This window comes from Calonectris borealis, chromosome 4, assembly GCF_964195595.1.
Source record: "Calonectris borealis chromosome 4, bCalBor7.hap1.2, whole genome shotgun sequence".
NCBI lineage: Eukaryota > Metazoa > Chordata > Aves > Procellariiformes > Procellariidae > Calonectris > Calonectris borealis.
In genome coordinates, this window is record NC_134315.1 from 83,586,392 (window position 1) to 83,596,617 (window position 10,226).

General features: G+C 47.5%; 1 protein-coding gene across 3 annotated transcripts in view; it reads left to right on the forward strand.

The window, feature by feature from the left end:
- Window positions 1-9,920, forward strand: part of RUFY3 (RUN and FYVE domain containing 3) — a 57,075-nt gene extending 47,155 nt beyond the window's left edge. For 2 of the 3 annotated variants that reach the window (XM_075150399.1, XM_075150401.1), the window contains 5 exons: window positions 1,368-1,470; window positions 3,245-3,324; window positions 4,647-4,674; window positions 5,615-5,689; window positions 7,369-7,676. In XM_075150399.1, coding sequence (XP_075006500.1) covers window positions 1,368-1,470; window positions 3,245-3,324; window positions 4,647-4,674; window positions 5,615-5,689; window positions 7,369-7,512 — 430 coding nt within the window. In that variant the 3' untranslated portion in view covers window positions 7,513-7,676. Of the gene's footprint in view, window positions 1-1,367; window positions 1,471-3,244; window positions 3,325-4,646; window positions 4,675-5,614; window positions 5,690-7,368 lie in introns of all 3 variants that reach the window. The other variant, XM_075150400.1, reaches the window with a different exon arrangement.
- Window positions 9,921-10,226: the final 306 nt, after the last annotated feature.

A 10,226-nucleotide genomic window follows, 5' to 3' on the forward strand; every position in this document is an offset into this window, starting at 1 on the left:
AATGCCAACGTGGGCGAGGATTCATTTCTGGATCTAAGTCTCCACCAGCCTTACTCACTTCAGTTAGACTATGTAATTAGTGAGACTGTAGTCGTAATGAGTTATTTAAAAAACTGTTGGAGCGGTATGGAGGCTAACGAGGGCAATAATGGATAATGTTGGTTTCAACAGCAAGGAGGATTCTGAATGTTTTATAGTACAAGTCTTGCCACTACTTTTACCAGCAGATTCTCGGTTTCTATGCTTTGATTTTGGTACAGGGGTCGTTCCCTGTGTCAGCTACTGTATTTTACTTGTAATGGTTTCAGAAAACGGGGTTTCCGGCGCTTCAGTCCCTGCTGGTCCGAGTGCTCCGAGAGCTTTGTGGCTGTTGCGCGCAGGCAGGCTGCGGTGGTGGAGGCGTTGAGCTTTCTGGTGGCCCAGAGTAAAGGCTCTGCCATCCGCAGCTAGATTTAGAGTCGTGCTCCTCTTCCGTCTGCTTCGGGCTGCGTCAGGGACCTCAGATGTGCCTGGTCATCTGTCCTTGACCCGCTGATGAGTTGTCCTCCCGAATATGAATGTGCTGCACTCAGCCGTGTCTTTGTTCCCTGCGGCTCGCTGTTCCCCCGCGGCACTGAGACAGAAGCCTCGGCTGCAGTACCGGTGCAGATCGGTTTCCAGACTGGTTAGCAGTCTTGGAGGAGCGTGTGCCGTCCCTTCGTTACAGGTTAGGCTAGACCAGGGACGGGATTGCGGTCCGTAAACAGCGTGTGCATCCTGTTTGCAGCCCATGGGCTCTCCTCTTCAAGCCCATGCGCTGACCTGCTCGTATCCTGTTGCTCTACCAACCTCAGCAGCAGAGCAGGCTGCAGAGTACTCCCGGTGAGGAGCCCCAGCTTGCTCCACGAGGACCGAGCCCCACTTTTAGGTGAGGTGTCAGAAGAATTGCCACAGCTCTCAGGGAGAAACAGTCCATCCATCCCGTGTGGATGGCTTTGAGAAACGGTCAAGGGTGTTGGCTTTGGTTTCAGAGCCTCTCCTGTAGCGGTTGACGTGCTGAAGAATGTCTTTTTGAACAGGACACTGATCAACAGTTCTGTAATAGATGAATAACTAAGTATTTCTCAAGGACTTGCAGACATAGTCAAGAGGTTTATTTCTCGCAAAATTGTGCTAGAATTAGATGAAGCACTTTGAGATTTTCCACCTTGACATACTATGGCTTAACACACTGCGAGTCAACTTGTTACTCCAAGAGGCAGTTTTCAGCTCTGGAGTTGGGGTTCAGTTGCTTTAGTGTAAAGAGAGGGTTAAATAGTTCATTAGCTGTCGATGTCGAGTATTACAAAACCATAGCCTTTATTCACAATTCCACCTCGATGTTCTAGGAGCCATCTTGAACTGGAACTGAAGCGGGAAAGAGACAGATGGTCACAGAGTCACCAACGGAGCCAAGAAAACAAAAAAGGCGCCAAGAATTGGCTAAGACAGGTAATATGACTTTTCTTCTTCTTGGCTTGTGTTTGAGGTGTAGTTTCATTTTGCTCATTAGCTTTTCCGGAGCTTTATTTGGCAATAAATATGTGTTGTTAATGTGCCACAACAAAACGAGCTTTGGAACATTTTTACACACACTAAATAGGCAGTTTATTGAGTTGAGCCTCACAAAAATATTGCAGAACTCTGGTTTCCTCTTCCAAGCTGGGCATCTGACAAAATTTTGACAGTGACTGTGGTTTTCCTTGACTAGTTTAATAAAACCAAGTGTAATACAGCAGGAGAGATGCTGTACACGTTACGTCTTATGAAAAGCAAACTTGCTCGTTTTTAGTTTTTGCATTGTAATAAGGGAAATTCTCTTGGAAGAGGTAAAGAGTAAAACTGGGAAGACAAAATACTCTCTTGAGGGCATCACAAATGACTTTCTGTGTTTTTTTTAGTGCTGTGCATTAATGAATTCAGTGGTTTTTTAAAGCAAAGCGCAGTGTTCATCTCGAGAGTAAAACTACCTTTTTAGCAGTAAATTTGCCTTTGAAAGTGAAAATCTGCTCTGCAGCTTTTTCTGTAATACGGAACAGGCCCTTTTGCTGGGAATTGGCAGTAAAATAGTTGTTTTGGAGAAGAAAACTTGCAACTATGAGAACTGTGAAGTAATAGAGGTTGCTTCCGCATTTCTTTTATGTGCTGCTGCACTTGAGAGTTGCCTTCACTGGGCTCCCCTGTGCTGCTTGAACGATTCAGGTTTTTCTTTTTTTTTAACCAATGTTACACATAATTTCGGTGAAGTTATTTACGCGTTATGAGTCATTTATCGAAAAGTCATGTTTGCCGTAGCAGAACAGCTATAATTCAGTAGAAGGAATTGGGAACTAAGTGCGATGCGGTTGGCCAGTAAAAATGAAAACCAGAAACCCCCAAACCCAAAACCGGGTAGTCTGATCTTTAAAAGCAAAAGTTGGTTAGCTCTCTGGAAGGCAGAATAGCTGCTTAGCTGACAGCCTGTCACTGGGCTTGGGACCAGGTTACCGCGCGGGGTTATCCTCCTTTTCTCGGCAGGCGAGCGCTCTAGCACGACCGGGGTGTTCCCACTAGGAACGCATGGGCCAATGTGCAACAAAGCGATTTCAGAATGGACTTCTCTTTTGCGACAAAACTTGTAGGTGGTGCTTGATCCGGTGGAAGCTTGCGTTTGCAGAAATTGAAGAGCTCCGCTGAGATTGTAGTCACAACTTGAGAGCAATGCGTGCGTGGGTGATACTGCCAGCACTTACCGTGCAGGCGGGCGGCTGGTTTTGGACCGTCGTGTTTCAGTACGTTTATGGCTCGGGCTATGATCCGTGTCTTAGCTGAGGAGGAGGGGAGGATTTGTTTCCTTTCCTGGCTGAGAAGATTTGTCTCGCTGATCGGTCTTTAAAAAGCCTATTCAGCCCGTCTAGCTTTTCAACCTCTGCTGTTAAAATAAGAAACGGTGACTGTGAAGTTTTTTGTACTTTCTGGTAAAAGGAGATCGTTGGACGCATTTAAGAGTCCATCTCTAAAATGTGACATCACCTTTTTGTGCACAGCAGAAGGAAAGCACGTGGAGCTGCTCCGAGGGTGGATTGGTGTTTGTGTGCTTTCACATGTCCAAATACACCTCTGTGCCGAGGAGGGGCAGATCGGTATTCCCGAAGTATCAATGTAAAGTCTCCCTTTGCAGCGTGGCAGGGGTGAAACTGGAGTCTTCGTATAGTTCGACTGATGGGTAAATGTTTCCTTTCGGCAGGATGGGAAGCTCAAAATCCAGGAAGAAAACGCTAAACTGAAACCGCCACTAAGAGAGGAGAACAGTGTCCTGCCACACAAGTATGGAAGGAAAGAAATCTCGTTTTTGCCTTCTCCTTTTCGAAGTCCTGCTTCCCCTTCTCTAATTTCTTTGCTGTTGTGAAGTTTGGAGTAGTGCAACTTCCCTTTCTAAAAAAGATTTTTTTTTAACCTTACACCCTTTGTTGAGGTCTCTTTGCTGCTTTTTCATAGCTCTCAAAGGGAAGAAGGAGGTTCTACTGCTTGCTGTCCGGATCTGAAAAGCTGTCTCTCATTTCCCTTTGAATTTGTTTCTATATAAATCTGCTGTTTATTAATTTTTCTTACTTAACGAACCTTCGTAAGCCAAGTGCTGCAGAAACCTGGACCTTTGGTACTTGAGTCCAAAGAAGGTATCTTTGTTGGTGAGGGAAAGGAGAAGGTGGATCAATGGCATTTGGAGCTAATAACCAGTGGCTTCTGGACGAGAATAGAAGCTGTTGGAGAAAGAGAACTTGAAATTATACTTCAAGAAGATGGTTGTAAAAAAATGTAGTTCAGGTAGCATATTTCTAAACTCAGTAATACAGGGGAGGATTCTTATTGTAGGATTTGTTTAGTATTTGAAAGCTAAGTTTCAGATTTGGTTTTAAATGTGAAAAGATGTTTTAAAAGCCACAGGGAACAGCCCCATAAGGAGGACTTTGCTCAGAGGTAGTAACAGCCTATTTGGAGTACCCTGCCTGTCAGTGAAGAAACGCAGTGCTGTGACACAGTGCGCTGAATGCCAGTATAAAGCTAATCGGAAAAGTGTTGTCTTAAAAATAGCCTGAGCTCAATTCAAATCTGCTTTACCAGATATTGAAAACCTTCCAGGCCTTAAATGCTTTCTATCCCTGTTTCACCTTGAGTCTTTAAGCAGTCTGAGCGTCAGGCTGCCGATTTATCTGGAAGGCCTCAAAACTCCTTATCGCTGCCTGTTCACAGGTGGTGTAGGGGATCAAACGTTTTGCAGTAATATGTTTAAAGCTAGTTTTAAACTCTGTTAGTACCATCTAAAGAGTCTTTTCTGTGTTCATGCTTCCTTTCCTGTGCTCTTCTGAAGGTGTTTGCGATTTTTTTCCTACTCTTGCCATTCAGGCGGAGGTGCTGCATGTCTAAACAGCACCAGTCGCATCCCGCCTCTTCGCTTCGCTGTTTGCTGAAGCTTATGAACGCCTCATATCTGGCGCAAGCAGCGTGGTTTTGAAGAAACAAAACCAAAAATCTGTATGGGTAGGATTTTGAAAACAGGATGAGGGAATTCTCTGATAGTCCAGATGTTTTTCTTAAACGTAGCGGTGACGGAAGTGCCGGCTCCAAGTGACGATGTTCTTCTCTTGTAGGTTACCGAGCGACGCACAGGAAGAGCAGGTTGGTGATTCTTTTTTTTTTGCATTGAAATACTGAAGGGCAAGGGTACTGAGGGAGCTCCTGGGTCGCTGCAGCATCTTCCCTGCCCGAATACCTTGAAGTTTGTCCTTCAGGTTTTGCCTTGGTGAGGATTTGTCTGTGGAGTCCGTAGCAGCTATCGTTCTCTAGTGGAAAAGTGCTCCTTATCTCATTAGAAAGGCCTTTAGTTGGCAGTGCTGCACCTACGTGGGTTCATTTTGCCTCCTCAGCACAACCATGTTGTTTTTTAAATTAATGTTAACCCCTTTTATTATTCCTTTGCTCCGTGCCTTTCCTGTGTTGGTGTGTCTAAAAAGAACAATGAAAGCGTAATACAATTGAGTGTTTGTGAAAATGGCAGTGTTTAACCTCCTTGGTCTGGGCTAGGCTTTTGCCAGTTGCTCTGTAGGTTAGAGGGAAAGGGTGTTTTGGTCGGTTGCTTTGTTATGTTTTTTCCATGTAGTCAGATTGACCAGAATCCATTCTTTCTCCCCCGGCTGCCTGGCAAAGCACAGCTAGACCCCTGACTGTCAATGGGATGCTGCCACACTCGCGTTGTGTCCTGTCCGCGGGGAATTTCTGCATCTGACGGCTCTTTTTCACACTGAAAAAGATGTCTAGTTCCTGCCTTGTTGCTGGGCCAGCAGCCTTGATCTCAGCCTGAAAATGGAGCTGCGTGGTCCTCGGTTCACGCAGCCGTGCTGTGCTTCCCCGTCTGCCCTATGCAACTGTGGATCATCCTGCAAATGCACGGTGGTCCTGTGTGGCTGCACGGTGTGCTGTGAATGCAGAGGGGTTAAAAACACAAGCATGTGAAATCTCCTTCCCCGTTTAAGATGCGGATGAGCCGCAGAGCTCTAATACAGCTGCCGTGTAAAGAAGCGTGTAAAGCAGAAGGTCTTGGTTTTTACTTGGGGTTTAGGAACAGCTGTCAGGACCTGGAAACGCTGAGATCTGCCAGCTCTGCCAGGAAGAAAGCAGCCGAAGCAAAAAAAAGGTAACTCCAACGACTTGTATTGGCATCTCCATCAGCTGGTGAATGTGCGTTTCCTCTGATTCTCATTTTCGAATAGCACAGATTTCCTACCGGTGACTCGGGACAAAGCAACGAAGCCCTTTCCTGAAGTCCACTTTACCCTTAAAGTAAACTTGTTAAACAGTGGTCGCTGAGGGCTCCCCACTCTGCTCTGTCTTCAGTGGTTTGTTTTTCCTTCTCCTTAGCAGCTTCTTCCCTTCTTAGCAAAGTGGTTTTTTTCTGGGATCAAACAGAAGTGAGAATAGGAGGTGTTAACGCTTGTTTGTCATTTCTCCACTTAAGCCACCTTGCCTTTTTCTCTTATTTTTATTCTTTTTCATGGCTAAGCCCCTCTTCCTTTTCTCACTGCTTTACACTCTGAATCTAGAGGGATTACAAGGGTTACCAAAAAGGGTGTTCGGTGGGAGTGCTGCCTTCACCCGGATACTTTCTTCCACTGATGCTGAGGAGCAGGAGCAGTTTGCAAGGAAACAATTCAAGGCGCTGATAAAACTGCCGTCGGTGCAGCAGGCGTCCTGGTCACCGGTGCAAGCGCTTTAGGGGGAAGCTGGAAGGCGGCATCGGGTTGTGTTTTCCCCTGGTTGATCTGCCAAGACCTGAACCAAAAGGCTGTTGCGGAGCCGTGGACAGGCGGGAGCAGGGAGGAGCTCTGTCAGGCAGTGCCGTGGCGGCCGGCTCCCCGGCACGAGGCGTGCGGGGCTCTGACCTCCGCACCTGAGTAAAGATGAACCGGTACCTCGGTTCCAAATAGGTCTTGGAAAATTTTTTGGGGGGCACTGGGGAGCACAGTGAGGTTACGTGACCAGGAAGCGTTCAGGCTCGCACGGAGAGGCCACGTCTGGGCAAGTGACGGGCGGTGAGTCTTCCAGGCAGGGGCTCCCAGCTGCAGCAGTGTTTGCAGTGCTGCCTGGCACGGGGACAGGTCCGGCAATTAGCGATTTCGCCAGAGTAAACAGCTGCTCCCGAGCCAGCCTGCTCCGCAGCGCCTGCGAAGACGGCGTTCCTCGTCGTGGTCAGAAGCCAGCCCTCCCTCCCCAACACCGCAGTACCGTGATGCTTAGAACAGGCCGGGGGGCGGGCGGTTGCCCCCCCCAGTCACCCCGTGAACGTCTCCTGTTACACATACGGGAACTCTGTGTAGGGTTTCTAGTCTTTCCCATTCCCCTGTGTTTATCTTGAGAAAACCCATGAGTTCAAAGCAAGCGCCACAGCTTTATATCCGACTTGGATACATTTCCAAATCCATGCGCACATTTAAATACTTATCTCAGGCAAGACTTGTTGTTCCAGTGTATTTATATGGCTATAAAATATACATGTGCACCTCTTGTGGCAGAACGCTCTGATAGACTGAGTCAATTAAAACTTGAATGGTTCGTTATTGGTAACTCTTACCTGCTTTACTACAAGCCTTCACCTACTCTCATTTGACCTAAGGAGCTTTGCTATAAACTGGTCCTGAGCACAGGAGCAAACTTCTGGTCTTCAGAGGGGACTAGAGTAGACTTTCAGAGCGTCTTTCTCTAGCCCAGTGGAGGATTTGGGTTGACGGAATGATAATGAGAGAAAACGTAAGTTTCTTTGTGTTGCTTGCGTCGTGAGCATCTCCTTAATTTTTCTGTCCTCTTCCTGCATTCCAGAACATCTGCAAGAACTGCGGCGGCATCTTCTGTGAAGCCTGTTCAGCGAATGAGCTGCCCCTCCCGTCCAGCATTAACCCCGAGCGCGTCTGCAATCCCTGTCACAAGCGGCTCATCCACCAGTATTCGACCAGTCCCTTGTAGGGGACAGGTTGCAGAGAGAGGTGACCAAAAAAGGTTGTAGCTGATGATGGTTGCTGGAGTTGTTCAGGGGGGATGTGAAGAGAAGACACTTGCCTGTGTCCTTTGGAGGTCAGAGAGGAAGCAGCTTCATGGTGTTTACAGTCTCTTGTGACTGTTAACAACAGTCTGAGCCTTCCCTGCCTGCTCTCAGACCTGAGCTTGTGCTGGGGAGAACTGCTTTGGGAATGTCGCATAAAGTTATCCCCAAGGGGTGCCCCAGCAGCCTCAGGGCGCAGTGAGAACAGAGAGCCCTCGCCCAAAAAAGAGCTCTGTGTGTGCGTGTGTGTCTGCGTGTCCAAGTCGGGAACGGTCTCGTCCTCGAGCGTGTGGCCTGAAATCGTGCTGCTGCTAAGCAAAGGCTCACCGAAAGCAGAACGGGAGCTTTTTTAATCCTCACGTCTGGCTGCACTTGAAATACCATTTCCCCTTTCCCGGTTGCCTTTGACAATCTGGCTCAACCGTGCTACGTCCGTGCCAGGTGTGAGAAGGCCAGGTAAGGCGCCAGAAAACACGTTCTAGCTTCATTTCTTCGGCTCGGCCCTCTGGCCGTGGGCTTGCTATGCAAATCAGTATCGAAAAATCAAACAAAGCTGTGAAAGTATTTTGGGGACGGGGGGTAGGGGGTGTAGGTGGTTTTGAGGCGTGCATGATGCGAGAACTGACGACCTGCACTGATCTGGCATGGAAGTGCCTTAAGGCATCTCCCATCTTCCTCTCAGAGACCCTCACTGTGACTTTGTGACTACAGAACGGTGGTCAAAGCTAAGGTGTAACTGTACTTCCTATCCTGGTGTGGTAACTGGAGGAGTTGGATTCTCCCGTACTTAGAGACCAAATCCTCATCATGACACAGAAGGTTTCGGGCCGCTTCGATCCACCTCTCCCCCTTGTGCACATGAAAAAATCATTGTAATAAACCTGGCATTTCACTTTATTTTTCTTTTTTTGGTTAGATCAGACTGAAGGTGAGATGAAATGGGAATGCTTTTCACCTACTAGAAATTCTAATTTGAAACACAGTTTAAAGCGGTTTCACAGTTCATGCTACATCATTCTTTGTTGCTGTTACCTCACGGAGTTTTGTTACTCGAAAAAGCGGCAGTGGCTTCCTTATGAAGCACGTAGCATGTCAGAGTTGTGTTTGGTCTGTTTTATACTGGAAGCCTACTTCAGTCTTTAAGACCACAGAATGTTTTGTAGTCCATAGAAAACGGATGTATTTATATGTGACAAATGCATTTGGTTTTGTACAGATTTTATTAGGGGTTAGTGGTTTAATTCCTCAGAGGGGATTTTCTAGTCATTAGTCTGGCTGGAACTGCACTGAAAAGCGTGTCAGGGCTGAGGTTATTTACATGGTTGGTGCTACTTCGTACCAGGAGTTACTCTTTTCTAGTTCCCTCTAGGCCTCGGCACGTTCAGCCACCCAAGTTCTCCAGCCCCTCTTAGCGCCCTTCAGAGCCAGAGCACTTCACGGGGGGGCAACTTCAGACAGTTTTTCTTTTTCTGCTCTTTTTTCCCCCCGTCATGGTAGTTACCAGGTACATTTGGTTGCTGCTGTCCCTTCAAGTACATTAGTAGCTGTCAAGAGTGTTGACATACAAAAAGCCTAGAATTCAAGTGCGGGCACACTGCTTTGCAGGGGTGAGACACCAGAGATGAATGGAGAAGGTAGTGAATTTAGGGTTAAGTTTTGTGTACGTGCTGTACACATTTACGAGATTTCTAATTCCTGCATCCAAACCCTGCGTGACTCATCCCCAAGGAGAAAGTGAGACCCAAGCAATTTCCGTGTTAGAGGATTAAACTGGAAACCAGGCACTTGCTGTAAATAATTTTAATGCTGGTATGTCCAGCATTTTGCAGCTCTGAGGTGACAGCTTATTTGTGACCCGTACCCAGCTTTCGACTCGCCCGGCAGGAGCAGCCGCCACTCTGCTTGCTCAAAGTGAAGGCTGCGACTGTTGTTCATGCGAAAAGCGGGACAGCTCTTGAGCAGGTCCTCTCAAGTGACGCGAGATCTCTATGAACGAGCAGGGAGGCGCTGAAGACCCTTCGGAATACAGCTCTGGCAGCTGTGATGGAAACTGGCATTTAGAAAGGTCAGAGCGAGACTCTGCTCGCTGCCAGCTGTCTGTGTCAGCACTGGCCCCTTCCTTGGTGCCTCAGACGCCAGGGAGCGTCTCTGCCTGTTAGTGCTGGATGTTACGCCTCCTGATGCTGCAAACGTTCAAGGCAGGCTTGCTCGGGTGCTGCTTGTAATGCTAGAGCGTGGGCTGACACCTGGATGTTTGGATTGGGGGAAGCGGAGGGCGGTTTTTCTCCTGTTAATTTTGTTCCACAAAATAATAAAGACTTGATCATCCGTATCTCGCGTCCGGAGTGGTCTTTCCATCCCATTCTGCTTGGGCTACGCGTATGAAAGTATTTCAAAACCAGTAACGGATCACAGATGCTTACGCAGATTTGAGAGAAGCGTGGTAGGAGGGATGAGGTATTGGCTATACTACACAGTGCGCCTGCTGACTTCTGGATATGAGGATCTTAAATCGCTCTGGTTTTGTTAATTGCGCATACTGGTGTTTTATGAATGCTTTTTACACCATTATGCAGCTGGAGAATAGAACTGCTCCGTCCTGCAGCATTTGCCATTCCTCCAGTACAGCTGCTTTTGC